The 22,462-nt window shown below is 46.0% G+C and overlaps 1 protein-coding gene across 1 annotated transcript in view; it reads right to left on the bottom strand.

Moving 5' to 3' along the window:
- Positions 1-18,426: 18,426 nt before the first annotated feature.
- The window catches only part of LOC144683486 (uncharacterized), a 28,227-nt gene continuing 24,191 nt past the window's right edge, over positions 18,427-22,462 (bottom strand). Inside the window, exon 3 of the mRNA XM_078546543.1 lies at positions 18,427-21,100. Within this exon, the coding sequence (XP_078402669.1) occupies positions 21,057-21,100 (44 nt within the window). The 3' untranslated portion in view covers positions 18,427-21,056. The remainder of the gene's footprint in view (positions 21,101-22,462) is intronic.

The following is a 22,462-nucleotide window of genomic DNA, read 5'->3' as shown; positions in this document are numbered from 1 at the left end:
GCAAGCAGTTAAGGAGGCAAATAGTATGTTGGCCTTCATTGTGAGGGGACTTGAGTACAGGAGCAAGGATGTCTTACTGCAGCCTTGGTGTATTGTGTGCAGTTTTGTTCTCCTTACCTAAGAAAGGATATACTTGCCATAGGGGGAGTGCAGCGAAGGTTTCACCAGACTGATTCCTGGGATGGAAGGATTGTCGTATGAGGAGAGATTGGGCCAACTAGGCCTGCATTCACTGGAGTTTAGAAGAACGAGAGGGGGTCTCATTGAAACATGTAAAATTCTGACAGAGATGGACAGACTGGGTAGGGATGATGTTTCCTCTGGATGAGGGGTCGAGAACAAGGGGGTCACAGTCTCAGGATATGGGGTAGTCCATTTAGGACTGAGATGAGGAGAAACTTTTTCACTCAGAGGGTGGTGAACCTGTGGGATTCTCTACCACAGAAGGCTGTGGAGACCAAGTCACTGAATATATTTAAGAAGGAAATAGATAGATTTCTAGACTCTAAATGTGTCAATTGGTATGGGGAAAGAGCAGGATTATGGCATTGAGATAGAAGATCAGCCATGATCATATTGAATGGCAGAGCAACTAGAAGGGTGAATGACCTACTCCTGCTCCTATTTTCCATGCTTCTGTGTGTCTATATTTGTTGGGTGTCGGATCTCAGGGGGTGGTGAGTTCAGCCTCAGGGGTGGTGGGTCTGGTCTCGGGGTGAGGGGGTCGGGGCCTGGGTAGGGTTGGGCCCTGGGTTGAATCCAGTCGGGCCTAGTGAGGCGGGGGGGGGGGGGGGGGGGGGAGGCGAGTAGGTGAAAATTGGGACAGCCGGTCGAGGGGTGAGGGAGGAGTGGGGAGGAGTCCTGTGTAGGTGAGGGGAATCCTATTGGCGGGGTAGTGAGGGAGTTAGGGGAGACCCTGGGGTACAGGAGTGGGGGGGGTCCCATGGGGGGGTGACACTGGGGGCTGGGGAGACACCCCGGGGGGTGGTGAACTCCCGTGGGGGTGGTAGTCGGAGGGGTGGGGAGGTCCCCTGTGGGATTGGAGGTGGGGGTGTCCATGGGGGGGTGGGGGGGGTGGGGTGAATCCCGTGGGTGTTTGGGGGTGTGGGGGTAGTCCATGGGGGGTGAGCCTGGTTGCGATAGTAGCCCAGAAGTTAAAAGCGGTTTTAATCCTTTTAACTTTTTCTGAGTAATTATTGGCGTGACACAGTCAGAACCATCCAAAGTTTGCGATTTAAATCACATTTTCGGATGGCTTCCAGGGCAGGGCAATTGCCCAGGGGAATTTTGCACTTCTGGGCAATTGCCATGTAACCCTTACCTGGGAACTTCCAAAGGGGATTCCCCGGCACATCTTTGGGGCACACACACAATCCATGCTGGGGAGCTCGGAAGTTAAAGCCCAATAAATGGTAGGATTCTGAGATGTGTAGAGGAACAGAGGGATCTTGGAGTGTATATTCACAGATTCATGAAGGCGGCTGGACAGGTCGATAAGGCATACGGGATACTTGTTTTATTAGTCAAGGCATAGAATATAAGAGCAGCGAGGTTTTGCTGGAACTGTATAAAACACTAGTTAAGCCATAGAGTACTGCATGCAGTTCTGTTTATTGCAGTGCAGGATGTGATTGCATTAAAAGGATACAGAGGAGATTGACAAGGTTGTTGCCTGGACTGAAGAATTTTAGTTATGAGGAAAGGTTGAACAGGCTAGAGTTTTCTTTAGATCAGAGGAGGCTGAGGGGAGTCCACTTAGAAGTATATATTATTCTGAGGTGTTATGATATTATATTACATATATATGTTACATTGGATAGGAATGCCCTATGCCCCTAGATTGATAACCACAGAGCATAGATTTGGGGTAAAAGGTTTACAGGGGATTCGAGAGGAAATCTTTTTCACCCAGAGGGTCGTGGAGATCCAGAACTTACTGTCTGAAAGAGTGGTAGAGGCAGAAACCCTCATAACAACTTGGATATGCACTTGTAGTGCCGTGACCTACAAGGCTACGGACCAAGAGCATGAAAGTGGGATTAGGCAGGTTGGCTCCTTGACATCCAGCATGGACATGATGGGCCAAATGGCCTCCTTCAGTGCTGTAAATTTCTATGATTCATTCTTTCTCCAGAAACAAACATAATCGTCCCTTTATCTCTGGCAATTCATTCCAATGCGTATCACTGTTTTTATTAATGATAAACATTCAAATCCTTAGGAGAACTAACTTGAAACAGACACTAAGGCCTGGATTTTCACCACAACGGAGAGCCTCTCTGTCATGGCAAAAATGGCAGTCGAGTCCAGAAATCCTAAGCTCCCCCGGCAAACACGGCACTTCCTGTTTTCGCGGGGCCAGGAATGGAGTTGGACCAATGTTTGTACATGTGCGTTTTACAGAGGCAGCTGGCCATTTAAATCATCAGCTGTCTGCGCTGAAATGGGATTTTGGTAGGCCAGGAGTGTGAAACCCGACTTGTGCAGACTAGACCAGGTAAGAGCTGGTCTGAACTTAGTGGATTTGTTTGGATGCCCCCTTTGGAGAGTAAGAAACCCCTTTGGATATGATCCCAGGATACCTTTGGGGAGAGGTAAGTCATCCTTTAGGAGAGGTAAGGAACCCTTTGGGAGAGGTAGGGCATCCTTTCAGATTGTTAAAAATAAACATGATTATGTGTAAAAAGTGTATAAACTCATTGGAACTGTCAAGCTGTCAAAGATATGTCAAAACTCATTAAAACTGTCAAAGCTATCAATGGATTTAACTCTGCTGGGCTTTAAATTTTAATAAAAGTCTGGAGTTAAAAAACAATCATACTTTATGTCTTATTCTGTCTGTTGACATAAGCCTGAGGGTCATAATTACAGGATTTGTGCTGCAATGACTCATTTTAGAAACTAACATTGCCACAGTGCGGTGCCTTAAGTGAGCAGTTTGACTGACAGCTCCAAATGGTTATAGAGTAGAATGTTTGTTTTCATAAGAGATTAGTTGAAGAAATTTCAATGTATTGAATTTTTTTCAATCAATGAGTGTTTTTTTTTAAATAGTGATGTCATCACTAGACACATAACTTTATTTTATGTCAGCATAATTCCTGAGGTTTGCCCATGGTGAATACTAGGTGAATTGGCATGGAAGGGGTAAGGGCAAAGGGTGGTGAGTGGGGGGCATGAGTTGGCACTAAACTGGCATAGGTTATATAAAGGTCCATGGGGATGTGGAGGCATAGGGGGTATGAGGGGCCACGGAGGGTGGGTAGAGGAGCATGGGCAGGCATATGGGGTATAGGGGCCATGATGCTAGGGTGGGGGGGGGCATGAGGTGGTGTGTGTTGGCATGGTTGGGGCATGGGGAGTGTATGGGGGATAGGGGAGGAGTGAGAGGTGAGGGCTGGAGGGTTGTTTTTAGTTTTAATCATTTTTTTTTTAATTAAATTCAACAACATGCTGGAGCATAGAAGCAGTCCTTCCACCCAACCCATCTCCACACCTGGCAGCCTCCACACTCATCCCTCGGCCGCCAGACCCAATTTCTAACCTAGCAGATTCTGTCTCTGCAGAACGAAAACCGAAATTGCGGGCCGCCATTCTTAAAGGCCCGGTTCACAGAGCCGGTTATTTCCCCCAACTCTGCACATCTGGCCCGGGAGCGAAAATCTGGGCCTAGGTTTGATCATGGGAAAGAGCTGAGTTAATGAATGCAGCCTTCATTCCAGACATTCTAATCATTTTTGGGATATCATTGCTATCCCAATACAGCAGCCAGTAACTTCTCCATGCTGGTTACCTGAACTGTGAACTTTGAAGAATGGCACTGGATGGCTCTGTGAATGATTTTTATGGGGAAACATACCAAACAAGATGGGATTCAATCAGAAACAAGAAAACTCCCAGGTTCAATTTCTGGCCTAGAATGAGTTAGTTGACCTTGGTTCGGCTGAAGGGACCAGGACACCATAATTGGCTTTTTCATTCCAAAACCAAGAATAAACAAAATCAGCCAAAGTTCCGGCTCTTGATCACGGCTCAGTAGCCCCTCTGAAAAACAATGCAGACATCAGGTGAGTACATACAAACACACGAACATATGAATTAGGAGCAGGAGAAGACCACTCAGCCCTTCAAGCCTGCTCCGCCATTCAATAAGATCATGGTTGATCTGATTTTAACCTCAACCCCACAATCCTGCCTACCCAAGGTAGCTTTTCACTCCCTTGCTTATCAAGAATCTATCTACCTCGGCCTTAAAAATATTCAAAGATTCTGCCTCCACCGCCTTTTGAGAAAGACAGTTCCAAAGACTCACGACCCTCTGAGAGAAAAAAATTCTCCTCATCTCTGTCTTAAATGGGCGACCCCTTATTTTTAAACAGTGACCCCTAGTTCTAGATTCTCCCACAAGAGAAAACATCCATTCCACATTCGCCCTGTCAAATCCCCTCAGGATCTTTTATGGGGAGAATTGTCCCCCCGCCGGAGGAAGTGCAGGAGTGGGCGCGGGCAGGCGCACCTCCGATCAGCGCCCCCAATTGGGGGCGCGCCGCCATTTTACGTGGGCGGGCCAGTTAAGGCCTGCCCAGCGTGACATCCGCCAGGAAGTGCTATGCGCTCCCTGTGCGGACGGGGGGGGCGGTGAATTCCCTCAGCCAGGAGTGCGCTCTTTTGCACATGCGCGTGAAAGAGCGCACTCATCTCCCTGAGGCTAAGTGCTACCTCAGGGAGATCGGCGCCAAATTTAAAAATCGTAAAGGTGCACAAACAAAATTTTCCTGACATGTCCCCTCATGTGATACTGTCACAAGAGTTGGGACATGTCCATCACTTTAACTTTAACCTTTATTAAATTTTTAAAAACCCTCATGAAACCTCATCCCGCCAGTGGATGAGGTTTCATGCTTTTTCTGAAGCCCGCCAGGGCTCCTGGCCTGCCCGCCAACCTTAAGGTTGGATGGGCAGGTCCATTAATTATGTCAATTACTTTTTAAGTGGCCTCAATAGGCCGTTAACAGGTCAGCAGGTGCACAGCTGATTCAGCTGTGCCCCCGCCGACCTGAAAATTGAAATGACGCGGGGTGATGTCGGGAGTTCCGCCCGACGTCATCCTGCATCATTTTACACGTCGACGAACGGGCCTTGCCCCCGCTTGCCGACCTAAAGATCCTGGCCTATGTTTAAATCAAGCCGCCTCTTACTCTTCAAAACTCCAGCGGATACAAGCTTAGCCTGTCCAGCCTTTCTTCGTAAAACAACCCATCCATTCCAGGTATTAGCCTAGTAAACCCTCTCTGAACTGCTTCCAATGCATTTACATCCTTCCTTAAATAAAGAGACCAATACTGTACACAGTACTCCAGATGTGGTCTCACCAATGTCCTTTATAACTGAAGTATAACCTCCCTATTCTTGCATTCAATTCCCCTCACAGTAAATTATAGCATTCTACTTGCTTTCCTAATTACTTTCTGTATCTGCATACTAACATTTTGCAGTTCATGCACTAGGATACCTAGATCCATCTGCATCTCAGAGCTCTGCAATCTCTCACCATTCAGATAACAAGCTTCATTTTTATTCTTCCTGCCAAAATGGACAATTTCACATTTTCCCACATTATACTCCATTTTCCAGGTCTTTGCCCACTCTCCTAACCTATTTATATCCTTTTGTAGCCTCCTTATATCCTCTTCACAGCTGACTTTCCTACTTATCTTTGTGTCGTCAGCAAATTTAGCAACCATATCTTCAGTCCCTTCAGCCAAATCATTCATATAAATTGTAAACAGTTGAGGCCCCAGCGCTGATTCCTGTGGCACACCACTCACTACATCTTGCCAACCAGAAAATGATCAATTTATGCCTACTCACTGTTTCGTGGTAGCTAGCCAATCTTCTATCCATGCCAATATATTACCCCCTACATTATGAGATTTTATTTCCCACAATAACATTTGATGTGGCACCTTATCAAATGCCTTCTGAAAATCTATGTACAGTACATCCACTGGTTCCCCTTTATCTACAGGACACGTTTCTTCTTTGAAGAACTCCGATAAATTGTTTAAACATGATTTCCTTTTCACAAAACCATGTTGACTCTGCCTGATCACCTTGAATTTATCTAAGTGCCCTGTTATAATGTCTTTAATAATAGCTTCTAACATTTACCCTATGACAGACGTTAAGCTAACTGGCCTATAGTTTCCTGCTTTCTATCTCCCTCCCTTTTTGAATAAAGGAGTTACATTAGCTATTTTCCAATCTAACAGAACCTTCCCTGAATCTAGTGAACTTTGGAAAATTAAAAACAACACATCAACTATCTCACTAGCCACTTCTTTTAAAACCCTAGGATGAAATCATCAGGACCCAGGGACTTATCAGCCCGCAGTTCCAACAATTTGCTAAGTACCACTTCCCTGTCCCTGTTGATTATAATTTTCTTGAGTTCTTCCCTCCCTTCCAATTCCTGATTTATGACTATTTCTGGGATGTTTCTTGTATCCTTTATAACGAAGACTAATGCAAAATAGAAATGGAATAGAAAATAGAATTCAAAGTGTTTCATAGGATTCGGTTGACATGGATGAAAACAGGAAGTATTATTAATATATTCACTACAGGATCAGTTGGGACAATAATAATATTGTCACGTTTATTTGTTTCCTTAGCACATAATTCCCAAAACTTTTGACACAATGATTTACATCTGAACTATTATAAACTGTAACAAAAACAAAAATACCTGGAAAAACTCAGCAGGTCTGACAGCATCTGCGGAGAGGAATACAGTTAATGTTTCGAGTCCGTATGACTCTTCAACAGAACTAAGGAAAAATAGAAAAGAGGTGAAATATAAGCTGGTTTAAGGGGGGGTGGGACAGGTAGAGCTGGATAGAGGGCCAGTGATAGGTGGAGATAACCAAAAGATGTCATAGACAAAAGGACAAAGAGGTGTTGAAGGTGGTGATTATTAGCTAAGGAATGTGATAATAGGTGATATTAAGGGTAGAAAGCAGGACGAGCAAGGTACAGATAGCCCTAGTGGGGGTGGGGTGGGGGGAAGGGATCGAAATAGGCTAAAAGGTAGAGATAAAACAATGGATGGAAATACCTTTAAAAATAATGGAAATAGGTGGGAAAAGAAAAATCTATATAAATTATTGGGAAAAAGGGGGATCGGAAAGGGGGTGGGGATGGAGGAGAGAGTTCATGATCTAAAATTGTTGAACTCAATATTCAGTCCGGAAGGCTGTAAAGTGCCTAGTCGGAAGATGAGGTGCTGTTCCTCCAGTTACGTTGAGCTTCACTGGAACAATGCAGCAGGCCAAGGACGGACATGTGGGCAGGGTGGAGTGTTGAAATGGCAAGCGACAGGGAGGTCTGGGTCATGCTTGCGGACAGACCGAAGGTGTTCCGCAAAGCGGTCACCCAGTCTGCGTTTGGTCTCTCCAATGTAGAGGAAACCGCATTGGGAGCAGCAAATGCAGTAGACTAAATTGAGAGAAGTGCAAGTGAAATGCTGCTTCACTTGAAAGGAGTGTTTGGGCCCTTGGATGGTGAGGAGAGGGGAAGTAAAGGGGCAGGTGTTGCACCTTCTGCGGTTCCATAGGAAGGTGCTGTGGGAGGGGGTTGAGGTGTAGCGGGTGATAGAGGAGTGGATCAGGGTGTCCCGGAGGGAACGATCCCTGCGGAATGCTGCGGGGGGGGTGGGTGAAGGGAAGATGTGTTTGGTGGTGTCATGCTGGAGTTGGCGGAAATGGCGGAGGATGATCCTTTGAATGCAGAGGCTGGTGGGGTGATAAGTGAGGACAAGGGGGACCCTATCATGGTTCTGGGAGGGAGAGGAAGGTGTGAAGGTGGATGTGCGGGATTATAAACTGTAGTTATGTTGGCAAATACAGCCATCACTATGTGCAGCAATGTCCCACAAACTGCAATAAGATGAATAGCCAGTTGATCGGAGTTTTTTGGTGGTATGAGGTAGTAGGGGAATATTGGCCATTCCCTGTCCTTATTAAAATAGTACAGGCACCCTGCCTAATATTTATCCCTTAACCAATTTATCTGGTCCTTTATTTTTATCATTTCATGGGATGTGGGTGCTGCTAGCAAGGCTGACATTTCTTGCCCATCCCTAATTGCCCTTGAGAAGGTGGCAGTGAGCCGCCTTCTTGAACCTCTGCAGTCCATCTGATGCAGACACACCAACAGTGCTGTTAGGAAGTTCATTATCACATTGCTATTTGTGGGAGCTTGCTGTGTGCAGATTTGTTGATGTAATTCTACTTTACAACAGAGACTACATTTCAAAAATAGTTCATCAGCTGTAAAGCTGTTTGGTGTTTCACATGCTATAGAAATACAAGTTCCTTCCTTCCTTCCCTTCCTACCACCCCTCCTTTTCTTTTTTCACACCCAAATTGGCAGAGAGCGACTCAGTTTAACGCCTCAAGAGTTTACTAATGATCATAATGCAGTTTCAGAAACAAAAAGAGTTCACTTAGGCAGGGAACCTTAAACTGCTTGCAGCAATAGAACTGTAATTAGCACTGTCTGTAGGAAGGATATTTGTGTCCCCTTTCTTGATCCAAGCTCCAAGTCTTGAAACTGTCCCCTGTTCTTGACTTCCACAGCATCCTGATGGTCACTGCTGGTCCGTGATTGTCCCTCCTTCCACACTACTAACCTCCTCAGGCAGCCCAGATGTTTCTCCAGTTGGGTGAGCTGCTTGCAGAGGTGATTGTTGCTCGCTGCAATTATTTAAATAGCCAGAGGACCAATTTCTCACGATCCTCAGGCCTGTGATTCTTAGATGCAGGGATCATCCCCTGCACTCATTTGATGACTGAGAACTGACCATAAATAATTTCTAGTTGTCCACATGACATCCTCAAACCAGCGGTGGCTAGACAGTGGGAAGCCTGACTGAATGTAACCTCTGTAACCAATGGATCCTGAGGCCAATTGTAAAGCCTGTGCCTCTGACACTGACCTAACTCAGAATGACAATGGAGCTGGAATCCACTGTCTGTATTGCTCAGCAACTTTCTAGATAAATGTCCTGAGCCACCGAGGATAACCTGGTAAAGCACATGACAACAAACAACTTGCATTTGTACAGCACCTATAATGGCCTGAATCTTCCAGTCAGCAGCATTGTGCACATACGATGATTTTCCCGACCCAAAACCACTGCATATTCCTTCTGGGATCTTCCAATCTGCCCGTCTGCCTCAAAATTACTCCCAAAGAATAAACATGACAGAGTCTAATCTGTCTCTTAACTGATCCAAAATCCTCATCATTGTAAAATCCAGACAGATATTTAAGGGCAAATGGGACCTTACCTAGGAATCGACGACATCAGTACCTCAATGAGAAACTTGAATCAAATTTTGAGGGCATAATAAAGTATTGGGGGAGGGTGGACAAGCCTCTGAAATGATTTGTCATGTGGCTATGGCTCCCTCTGATATGGTTCCCTCCCTCCATGTCAGGTGGAATTTTACGGCCCCTCTCACCGGCAGGATTTTCCAGCCCCACCAAAGTTAATGGGCTTTTGAACAGCTGGCCACGTTTTCCAGCCCCATCCCCACCACAACGGGGCCGTAAGATTCCGCCCTAAGTGTACAGGGTGCTTTTATCCCCACTGCACTTACAGATGTGATTGGTAGACAATGATTCACTGCCTTATTTGCAACTAATGGCAATTTTTAAAGTTTTCTTTCTTGCCTTCCCTTCCCTTTGTGTTCACCCTATTGTATTTTGTTATCTAGATTCGATTGATTGTACAAATGTACAATTTTGCTTTTACGGTAAGAAGTGAAATTTTAAGATCCACTAATGCAGGCAGTTTCCATTTTATGAAATGTTAAATGCTCTCATCAACAAAGTGCACACCAGACTGACGGCAAATCGTAAAGACAGATTAAAGTAATGACAATACAGTTTGTAGCCTTCAAAGAAAATTACTTCTTTTCTTTAAGTTTTTCTTGAATTTTGTGCCCATTAGTGGGGAGGATCAGTACCAAGGTTTACAGCATGTTGAACTTTGAAGTTACATTGTGTGATATGAGCATATGAATGCTTGACACGACTCAGAATTGATCTCTCCAAAGTCTTAGTGGGAGTTTTAACCCATTTATTTGAAATAGGCTGTGTTAAAATAGTGAAGGATGGAATTTCAGATGTACATGTTAAGCATTGATGCACTGATATGCCATGGCACAGTTTGACAGGCTTTGACCACTTTAAGCGGAGAACTTTTCCTATGGCCAGGGGTGGTGCTGGGCAGGGGGAGGGCTCGGAGCCAATCGCCACCCGCGATCGGCTAAGCCCCGCCATTTTACGTGGGCGGACCAATTAAGGCCCGCCCAGCGTAACGTGTGGCTGGAGCGCTACCTGTGCGGGCAGGGGGGAGGAGGGAGAGCCGGGGCCTGTGCTCTTCTGCACATGCACGCTAAAGAGCGCAACAAAGTGCCTCGGGGAGATTGAATAGGTTATAAAACATTTAAATAAATGAGGTAAAAATTTCACCATGACACTGTCACGTGAGTCGGGACATGTTTGTGCAGTTTGGAAAATTTATTTATTTATTTTATAAAAGCTTCAGGAAACCTCATCCCGCCCTTGGATAAGGTTTCCTGAAAAATGCGAAGGCCGCTTGGGGTCTTCGCCTGCCCACCAACCTTAAGGTTGGACGGGCAGCATTCTTAATTAGGTTAATTACACTCTTAATGGCCTTAATAGGCCGTTGACATTTCAGCAGGCACGCGGCTGCCGAACAAAATGTCGAGATGATGCGCGGTGACGTCGGGACGCACGCCCGACATCATCGCGCATCATTTTACGTGTCGGCGTGTCGAGCCCGCCCCTGCAAGCCAACCGGAAGATTCAGCCCTAAGTACCGAGTGTTAGCAACAAACTGATAAAATTGGTATGCAGAATGTACATCATCTGCAGCAAGTTTCATTATACCACTTTATACACTTATCTGTCTGACTAACTATATATTGCTAAAAGTCCTACATAAGGTGGGCATGCCATTGAAATCTAATATTTAAATAGTTCTGTTCAGCAATTGCAATGCTAATGTGTCAAAATTTATATATATTACCTGTCATTTTACTAGGTAACATTCCAATGAGCGTCCCAGTAAAAACATGAATATTGAACTGTGATGGCTCTCAATTGGTGATGTATTATTAGTAGTGACGTGCACATTGGCATCCTCTACTCACTACATGCTGATATCAGAAGAAGAAACAAGACAGGAAACTGGATCATCCACCAGATGTTTTGCCCCACCTGCTCCAGTACCAAGTACGCCCACATGAAAAATACTTTCTTCTGTTGCCAGAATGTCTGCAATAAATTGGAAGTCCCTTTGCACTGTATGTTCAATAGTTTAAAGCTGACTCCATATTGGTAACAGTTATGATTTTATTTAAGCATAAATGAGATTTAATATATCACAGAATTCATGCAGCAGTTTACAAAGTACCATTGATCAATATATAGTACCTGTTATTGTCCTTTGGGTAGAAGGTGTGATCCTTTTCTTGTTCCATCTACTTACATACTATTTAGCATTGAAATGCAATCATGTACTAAAGGTCCTACCTATTATGCCGTAGTCATGTGACCTCTGCCACAAGGCACAGGCTGGGGGCAGCCATGTTACATTCAGTTCAAATAAAGACTTTGTACTGGGAGCACTGTACTCTTTGAGCTCATAACACATATGGGCCAGAATTTTCACGTTGGCGTGCAGGGGCAAATGACAGGTGGTGACATTGGGCGAGCATCCTGACGTCACCGCGCGCCATCGCGATATTTCATTGGGTGGGTGCGTGATGATGTCCGACGCAAGCCCACCATTAATTAACAGGCCACTTAAGGCCCTTGATTCATCAATTGACGCCGATTTTTCAGCGCCTGTGCAATCTTTGGGTCGGCACACAAGCTCAACAGGCAGGCGGGTAGGACACATTTGTATTAACCTCATCCACAGGTGGGATAAGAGGGCTCACTGGGTCGCAAGTGTGCACTGTCAAGTATTTATTTTTGAAAGTTTTTGAAACTTGCCTGTGTGATCTGCAATACTTCAAAACGCATACCAGCTGCTTTTTCTGGACTCTTAACCTTCAAGTCAGCACACTGCAGTAAATAATCTTTTTTGGGCTTGCAGGTTTCAGGAAGCCTTCCCTTAGACTGGGAATGGGAGCTGAACTGTCTACTGGAGGCAGCTCCTCGGAGGAGGAAGCGAAGGCTAAAAGGGGGAGGAGGCCAGGATTGCACATTCAGCCCCCAGGGAGCCACCTTTGGGAGGACAGGCGCAGGCACAAAGGGCGCAGGGTCAAGAGGTAGTCCAAGGCAGAAGGGGCCGCAGAAGATGCCACTATCCTGCTGCCAGGGTATACAGGCGGCAAAGCAGCTACCTCAATATGTCTGAGGTGCAGTGCCGAAGGAGGCTCCGTCTTTCAAGGGAGACAGTCAACTATATCTGTCAGATGATTGGGCCTGAGATCTCCGCTAACTGTGTGGGTGGACACCCCATGCCAGCGGCTCTGAAGATCACAGCTGCCCTCAACTTCTATGCCTCTGGCTCCTTCCAGGGGTCATTGGGTGATCTTTGCAGTGTCTCCCAATCAACTGTCCACACTTGTGTCAAACAAGTCACAGACACTGTGTTCAGACATGCATTGACCTTCATCTACTACCGTTGGGACCAGGAAAGCCAGACACAGCGAGCCAGAGGCTTTGCGGCCATTGCTGGCTTCCCCCGTGTCCAGGGTGCAATAGACTGTACACATGTGGCCATCAAAGCGCCAGCAGGTGAGCCTGGTGCCTTCGTCAACAGGAAGGGCTTCCACTCCATGAACGTGCAGATAGTGTATGATCACAGGATGCAAATTCTGCAAGTCTGTGCAAGGTACCCAGGCAGCTCCCATGATACCTACATCCTCAGGCACTCCCAGGTGCCGGGGCTTTTCAGTGCTCCAGCTCGGCTAGATGGATGGCTGCTGGGTGACAAGGGCTATCCCCTCAGAAGATGGCTCATGACGCCTCTTCGCCATCCAAGAAAAAAAGCTGAGCAGCGGTACAATAGGAGCCATGGCACCACAAGGGCTGTGGTGGAGAGAGTCATCAGTCTTTTCAAGATGCGCTTCTGATGCCTCGACCATTCGGGGGCGCACTCCAGTACCCCCAGATCGTGTCTCGGTGATAGTGGTTGCATGCTGTGCTCTCCACAATCTTGCACTGGAAAGGGGGGACACAGTGGACGATGAAGACATCGACGCAGTGGCTGCAGCTGCACACGATGAGTCCAGCAGTGAGTCTGAGGATGAGCATGCACAGCGAAATGCTGAGGGGGTAGACGCTGACCTGGGCATACTCCAGGGAGACAGGGACACCCGGGAGGCTTTAATCCAACGAACTTTCAGCTAGCACAACACAGTTGGACCATCAGGACAAGCCTGGGCTGTCAGCTCCATACTCGATACCTAACTGCCAAATCTTACAGGTTAGGAACAGTAACTAAGGGCCTTGTTAATATAGCTGAATATCCCACAAAACACTCCTAATATTTTTGGAAACCATATACATGCAGAAAAAAGAGGCACCCTCAGCCATGGTCACATGTCTGAATTTAACCAACTTATTCCTAAAAAAAGGACAATCGTGTTATCATTCAGAACAAATCATAAGGACCTCATCTCGGACCAACACAAAAGCACCAGGGAAAAATCGGTCAGAGTGGCATCTGAGACAGCCTGCTGACTCTGCTGTCCTGTTGGCCTCGATGACCTTTGCAGTCATCCTCTGGCCCGTGGAGCCTGTGCTGGCGCTGCCTGGGAGGGAGCTGCCAGTTCCACAGCTGGCATCTCCCCAGTCGTTGCAGCCTCACTGGATGCTACAGTCACTGGGAGAGGGGCAGAGGAGCTGCTGCCCTCATCCGGAGCGCCCTGAGAGGTGCCCGCAGAGAAGCAGCTGCTGCACCGACGTGAGGTCACTTCAGACCTCCCTGCTCACTGTGGATGGATGGGCGCTGAGCTGGGAAAGTTGATGTCCAAACCATCTCCCACACTGGCAGTGACCAGCTGAGGTCAACGCCGATGTGAGGGCTTGCTGGTCAGAGCGCATCCCCAGGAAGCCCTGACGGGTCTCCTGGAGAGCCCTCTCCAAAAGAGTCGCCACTCTCTCCATGGAGGACGCATGGTGCTCAGACATGAGGCTCATTGCTTTGGCAATCGTCCACCATGGCGACCATGCCAAGCATAGCCTCATGTATCTCCCCCAGATGCTCCCGCACACCCAGCCGCATTCCCTGCACCTGCTGTGTTGTGGAGGACTCCAGAGACACATCATCAGGCACTGACTGAGCACGTGCCTGGTCCCCTGCAGCCCTCCAACTGCTGGCACCATGGGCACTCTCTGTCTCTGCCAGCTCCTCCAGCGACTGTGAAGTGCCATCACCGCTGTGCCCCGGGTCACTAGCCAATGTTCAAATTCCCACCGAGGTGCTAGTATCTGCGCTGGTGCCTGCCTCGCAGAAATGGTGTGACGCTGGTGAGACTTCAGGCCCCTCAGGTGTGAGAGGGGGCATCTGCTGCTCCTCCTCCCGGCCGTGACCTGCTGATGCTGAAAGGAAGAACAAGGGCAGTGGATCAGTTAGCGTGCAGACAATGACAAAGTATATCTCTGTCCCCCGGATCATTATGCGCTCAACCTTCCATAACCAATGGTCAAGCCATGTTGCAAAATTAAATCAATTAACATTCAGCAGTGCTATGGCTGTTGGAAGAACAATGCTGATCTCACTGTTGGGCATGAATACCTGGCCATGGCAGCCCAGCCTCACTGACACCTGTGGACCTGGGTGCATGGCGCCTCTCCAGGTCCAGGACCTCCTGCTCGAAATGGCTTAGAATGGCGATCTGTGCCTGGCTACCGCCAGTCCTCACACGTTCTGTCACATTATGAGCATTCTTCTCCTGAAAATGAGAGACGAGCATTGATTAGGGCAAATTGCACATGGACTCTATTCGTGCCCAGCCCACCCCAACCAGAGTGGGACATATCAAAGCTCCAGTGCCTCCTCACCCCGCTGCTGCCAAGCATTCATACAAAGATGCTGGGCCTGCTTCCCACACCCCAACCTCCCCACCCCCCGCCTTGGACACATGCTGCCTACATCACATTAGGCACCACACGGTATATCCTTCCATAGCAAGGAGGTGCAAGTACATGGAGCGCAGATGGCAGCTGATGATTCATTTCCATGCCACCTTGAAGCTCCCCTCCCAGCATGTCATCACCCTGACTTGGACATGTGCTGGAGTTCTGAGTCTGTGCCTAGGTGCAGCTCCTCCAGGTTGCCCCCAAACCAGTCATGTGGGTCTCAGTGTACCACATGCTGCGGGGGCAAAACACATCTCCTCATCACCCTCTCAGGCTGGGCAGTATCTGCTGGCCCGCCCAGCAAAGGACAAATGCCCTCAATGATTCAATGCAGTCACTACACTCAGACTTTGGGAGAGGGGGAGCAGCAGAGGGGTAAGCCGACCTGCTGGGTTAAATGACCAATGCCAACATGGTACTCACCCTGCCAGAGAGCAACAAGTTGTTGAAGCGCTTGTGACACTGGATCCAGGTGCGCCGCACCACATCGCGGGAGCTCACCACCTCCGCTACCTCCTCCCAGGCACATTTCGTCATGTGGGGGGGGCCTCCTCCTCCCATCCTGGGGGACCAATACCTCCCGCTGTGCTGCCACTTCCTCAAGGAGGGCAGCAAGGCAGTCATCCGAAAAACGAGGGACACACTGGCACCCTACACTCCAGCCTGGCCTGCTCCGCTGCCCTGCCCTCCGGCCTGGCCTGCTCACCAGAAGCCCTCTGGTGAGCCCTTCCACTTGCCATTGTGAGCAGCCTTGCAAAGGCTGCCAGAGCTTCATATAAACAGGCTGTCAGGTCGCCATTGGACCCGGCGGACAATGCACTCCTGCTGCCGCCCGCCCACTCCCGCTATCCATGGGAGTCGTGCATTACACTGGGTGGGCCTTAATTGGTTCGCCCGCATAAAATGGCGGCGCATGACCCAATCGCGGGCGGCCATCGGGTCCGTGCCCGCCCACGCCCGCTCCGCCCCCCCACCAACCAGGAAATTCAGCCCACGGCGTCCTTGCTGGTCCTTCTACACTGAAAATGTCCCAAATCCCCTACGATGTACCCACAAAAACAGAACTGTGGAAAAATCCATCCAGTTATTGGTAAGGCAAGTTCTACGTTCAGGCACAGACTTGGGCCTCCCTTACCTGCTGTTTATCCTAACACAAAGCTTTTGATCCCAAGATGAGGATTCCAACCTCATATTTGTGCCATCACTCAGACCGCCTATTTCCACCTTCATAACATTGCCCAACTTCACTCGGTCTCAGCTCATCTGCTGCTGAAACCTTTATTCAGGCCTTTCTTACCTGTACACATGACTATACCTATGTATTCCTGGCTGGTTTCCTACATTCTACTCTCTGTAAATTTGAAGTCATCCAAAACTCTGCTGCCCGTGCCTTAACTCATACAAGGTCCCATTCCCCTACCACCCCTCTTCTAGCTGACCTACATCGACTCCTGTCTTGATTTTAAAATTCTCATCTTCGTTTTCAAGTCCATTCATGCCCTCGCCCCTCCCTATCTCCAGGGGTGTAGTGCTGCCGGAGTGCATCAAAATGCAGCTCTGGCACCTGCTGAGCACTACTGGATGGTAAACTTTGCTGATTGGCCATTTATTCTGCTGCTCCATATCTGGTTGTGATGGCAGCGGTGACCGGGTCATCATGGCCAGAGGTCTGACTGGCTCTGTCCAAGCAGCAGCAGGAGATGGTGCTGCAGGGTCCAGAGGTGGAGGAGCAGATCCCGGTTGTTTTGTTAATCACCTTAAGGTTTTCGACCTTCTGCCAATGGATTTACGCTATCCAGACCCCTCATGATTTTGAACACCTCTAACAAATCTCCTCTCAGCCTTCTCTTCAAGGGAACAGCCCCAGCTTAGCCAATCTATCCACATAACTGAAGGCTCTCATCCTCAGAACCATTCTTGTAAATCTTTTCTGCATTCTTTCTAAAACTCTACATCCTTCCCTTTGAGACTGAACCAGTGTTTTATGAAGGTTCATAACTTACTTGCTTTTGTACTCTGTGCCCTTATTTATAAAACCCCAGATTCAGTATAATTTATTAACTGCTTTCTCAACCTGCCCTGCCACCTTCAATCATTTATGCACATATACACCCAGGTCCCTCTGCTCCTGCATTTCCTTCAGAATTGTACCCTTTGTTTTATGTTACCTCTCCTCATTCTTCTGACCAAAATGTATCACTTCAGACTTCTCTACATTAAATTTTATCTGCCACATGTCTGCCCATTCCACCAACCTGTCTATACCCTCTTGAAGTCTATCAGTATCCTCCTCACAGTTCACAATACTTCCAAGCCTTGCATCATCTTCAAATTTTGAAATTGTGCCCCGTACACTCGAGCCTAGGTTATTAATATAAATCAAGAAAAGCAGTGGTCCCTCTATATACCATCCCTCAGTCAGAAGTAAGTAAAGTTTTCTGTAATTCATGTTTTTAATAGGCTTGAATTAAATAACTAAACGGTTGCATAAGGAAATTCTAGCTATTCTAAAGACTGATGATTCAAAATACCACATGGTTCAAAATAAAATGCCTACCAGCATTAATATTTTTCACTTAAATAAATATAGTTTTACTGATGTATGGGGACTCAAATGATTAATACATAGGAAAACAATGTAATAGTAGATTTAGAAATTATTTGGCCAAAACATCTTCTTAGAGCTCCTGCACCTCAAAATTTGTCACTACTTCACTGCCTATTTCTGTAATCTCCTCCAGCCCCACAACTCTACGAGAAAACTGCATTCAGCTAATTATTGTGTATCCCCAATTTTAATTGCTCCACCATTAGTGGCAGTGCCTTCAGTTGCCTAGGTTCCAAGCTCTGGAATATCCTTCTGAGACCTCTCTGCCTCTTTACCATACCTTCGTCCTTTAAGACATTCCTTAAAGCCTACCTCATTGACTAAGCTTTTGGTCCTCTGAGCTAATATCTCCTTACGTGGTTCAGTGTCATACTTTGCTTTATAATGCTCCTGTGAAGCACCTTAGAACATTTCATTATGTTAAAGGCAGTAAAAAATACATCGTTGTTTTGTTGTTTTTGTTGTATTTTTTGTTTTATGCTTCCTTGGTTGATAATGCAACCCAGGATCTTGAGAACAAGAGTTCCAACTGAAAATAACATTTAGACCTTAGCATACTTTTCCCTCATTCTAACAATTGAAAAAAAGATCTAAAGTAATCAACTACACTAGCAATCTTAGTATTAAATTGCAATCTAGCAAAGTTTAATAATAAAAAGTAAAGGGAAATTATATTTGATTATATTCAGCAACATACATTGCGCATTCCCACAGGCATGGAAAGAGATGAGAGAAAAGGCTGGAGACAGCTCTAAGTCTCAGTCAGTTCTTTTCCTCTTTCTTCTAACAACAGTAAATAGTTTTTGCAATAACAAGGTTCTTGTTGTACTGCAGCTGGCAGAAGTCAGCAGAAAGACCAAAGCACTGTATTTTTGCAGAACACTAGGTGAGTAATTTGTCATAGTCCTCAAGGGATCATAGGCATCTCTCTGTATTAGAGAGGGGCAATTGGTTATATAACTTGAGGGGCACCACTCCACATCAAGCATGGGGCAGGTGAGGAGACAAGTCCCAAGTCTAAGTCAGCCAGAACAGGAATTGAATCCCACCATTATTCTGAACCAGATGCTAGCCTGCTAGCCAACTGAGCTAACCAGCCCCCTTGCACACACTAACTTTAGAGAAAATCTTAGAGTCATTTAACGCTTGCAATGCCTAATCCCGCCCCCCCCTCAAAATACCTTCATAAACTCAAATTCTTACAAATCTTGCCTGTTCACAGTGATGATTTCCTACTTCCTGTCACACTGAACAAATGAGCGCAATGGCCATCTCTGATTTAACTTCTAATCTAGAAACTTACAGAAATATTCAAAAGAAGAATTAACGGTAAGAATGAAACTTACAGCATTCTGAATATCTCCCATCAAATTCTTGACTGGACCTGCTGAAATTCAACCATTTGAAGCCTAGTAGTTGCATGTCAATTTGGGCAAGGTGGGAGAATGGAGTCATGAATGGCACATATCTTCTAATGTGACAACTGCAGGTTTGGGCATTTGGATTTCGGAAACTCTAAGCCTGCTTATACCATGCAATTATACTCAGTAAAGGTAATGGATCATGTGAGTAATAGTTGATCAGTCATTAAAAGGTGCACAAGTTGGCTACAGGGAAAGTAAATGTGATTTTAGGCTGTATAGCAAAGACTATAAAGTACAAATTGAAGAATAATATACTTCATCTGTTTAAAGTTTTGGTATGCCTGCACTTGGAGTATCATGTCCAGTTCTGGTCCTCAGTTATGGAAAAGAATATTAAAGCTCTGGGGAAGGTGCAGACAAGGGAAATTAAAATGCCAGCTAGTTTAAGAGCTCTTAGATATACAGATACATTCTAAGAAGTTAGGGTTATTCAAGCTGCAGAAGTGCAGGTATAAAGAAGTTTTCAAAAGAATGGAGCAATTGGATTCAGTCCAGTTGAATGGGTTATTTGAGATGGATAGGGAAGATAGGATGAAAAAATATGCTTGAAATATCTGGAGGCAAAAACATTAGGTTAGGTGTCAGGAAGTATTTATTTTCAAAGAGTCAATGTCCTATATCTGTAACCTCCTTCAGCCCTGCAACCCTCCAAGGTATATGCCCTCCTTCACTCTTACACATCCCCAACTTTAATCGCCATTGGCAACTGCAACTTCTGCCTCCTAGTCTCTGGAATTCTTCCCTACCCTCTCAGCCTCTCTACCTCTCTTTCCTCCTTTAAGATGCACCTTAAAGCCTATCTCTGTGACCAAACTTTTGGTCATTTGTCCTAATATCTCCTCTCGTGGCTCGGGTGTCAAATTCTATTTGATAATGCTCCTGTGAAATGCCTTAGGCAGTTTTACTACAAAAAAGGCACTGTATAAATAATAGATATTGGAACAGATAACACACGTATGATGATAAGGATTAACTCCCACTCCAAAAAAGGGGATTTGACAAATTGTCGAGAGAAAAGCTTGAGAGGGTATGTTGTTTATTAGATGTGATGGGGTTATGGGTTACCGTGGGATCCTGGAATCTTGCTTCATTACATTGGAGAGGTAAAAGCTTGTGAGGGAACATGGCTAACTTTCCTTCCATTTAATTAATGGAATGGAAATCTGGCAATTTTTGAAATAGATTCTCATTGCCTGAATCGTCTTCTCAGAACTCCACTGAGGCAGTAAGAACAAAAATATGTTTTCATGGTCAAAAGCAAAACAATAGAGTTCAGCACACTTTTCGGTGAATTATTCTGGTAGGACTAATTCAGAATGGAGTAGCTGTTGGGACAAATGTAACACATTCATTCAAATGAGCTGCAGTGAACTCCGATGCAGAAATAAATTGAAATATTTAGTTAGATCCTATTAAAATGAAATGCAAATTAGCCAACTAAAATTGTACACTCAGTGACAATGTTTGAACACAAAAGCACTGCGCAATCCCAATCACTAACTTGATTATTTTTAGAATGGAATGGCTGCATTATTTACCAAACGTGTAACAAATTTGACCCTTTACAAAAATTCAGTTTAAACAAATAAGTCTTCAATTGATTAGGGGAAAAGCCAAGAAGAAAAAGCAAAAGTTTAAAGAACTCTCCATCTCATTCCTGAAGGTGTTGACTCTTGCGTAAGGAATCATTTCACAGGCTACAGCTGCACTCTATAATTTACCCAAGTGGCCTTCTATTGTATGGGAGCCCAAGCCAAATCTGATCTGTCTCCACTTGCCACATGGTTCCTCTCCAACAGTGGTCGCTGGACAGTGATCAGGAGTAGCAATCTTTAGCTTGATGAGGTGAGGGAAATTATAGCATCCCTGAGGTCTGCTGAGAAAAACAGTCTGTTAATTAAAAGTCGCTGATTTACGAGCTGTTCACCAATGATTCTCTTTATTCATTTAAACGACGACAACAATGTGCATTTATATAGCTTCTTTAACACACTAAAATATCCAAAGGTGCTTCACAGGAGCTTTATCAAACAAGGTTAAATGCTGAGCCACTTACGATGATATTAGGACAGAAGATCAAAAGATTGGAGAAAAAGGTAGGTTTTAAGGAGTGGTCTTAAAGGGGAAAAGAGAGTTCGAGAGGCAGAGAGGTTTAGGGAGAGAATTCCAGAGCTTAATGGAGGAATGATTAAAATTGGGATGCGGAACATGCCAGAATTGGAAGAGCACAGATGTCTCAGAGGGTTCGGGAACTGGAGGAGATCAATGAGATAGTGAGGGGTGAGGCCACGATCTCGCATATTCAGGCGCCCCGCTCTCCAGCAGAAGTCACTCCGACATCCATTCCCACCACCGAACGTAGTCTCCAGAATGAAAGATTCCGCCCAGGGTGTGTGAACAACGAGACACAGAGAGAGAGAGAGTGAATGGCAGAGAAGGTGAGAGCAAGCACAGAGAGAGGGCCTATGTGCACTAAGAGGGGGAAAGGGAGTGCCTGCCAAGAAAGAGAGGGAATGTGCGAGGGAATGGGTGAGAGAGAGGGAGCACATGCATGAGAGAGAGAAAGGGAGTGCAGCACAAGAGAAAGAGAGTGTGAGTAAGGGAGTGAGAGGGAGCAAGAGAGAAAGAAGGAGCAAGAAAGAGGAGAGGTGGGGGAGAGCGGGAGAGGAAGAGAAGAATAAAAGTTTCCCTGCTGTCTGAAGTCACAGTGCACCTCCCCTTTAAGTAATATACATCAAGCCTGATTTCCCGCCCTCCATACAGGCATGCAGCCAATGAATGGTGGTGGTGCTGTCTACACACCCAAACTGGCAGCACCGATTCCACGTGAACAGGCATGTAAAGCACACACCCCAAATCATGCCTACTTTTAGACATAATCAAACTTCTAGGCCATGCTTTTTTAACCAAAGTTTCCATGACTTGGAGGATAATCACATTCTTTTTCCATTATCCATTCTAATCAGAAAGAAGTCGTGTAGCTTTTATCAAGCAGAGAACAATGGAATTAGTAAATTTGTCAGCAGTGAAACTTTCTAAGCGGTGAGGCAGCATCTCAGAAATTAAGCAAAAACACAACTACATTACACTGCAGTAACGACATGAAGAAACATGTAGTGTGTATTCAGTGTAGTGATGGTGAAACAAATTCCTTTGTCCAAAACTGCCATGGCCTCTCATAAGCCCTCCTTATATCAAAACACACGTAGCTCTCCTGTTAAAGTAGTGGAGCAGTCGC

Source organism: Cetorhinus maximus, chromosome 8, assembly GCF_964194155.1.
Source record: "Cetorhinus maximus chromosome 8, sCetMax3.hap1.1, whole genome shotgun sequence".
NCBI lineage: Eukaryota > Metazoa > Chordata > Chondrichthyes > Lamniformes > Cetorhinidae > Cetorhinus > Cetorhinus maximus.
This window is presented reverse-complemented; position numbering and strand designations above follow the sequence as displayed.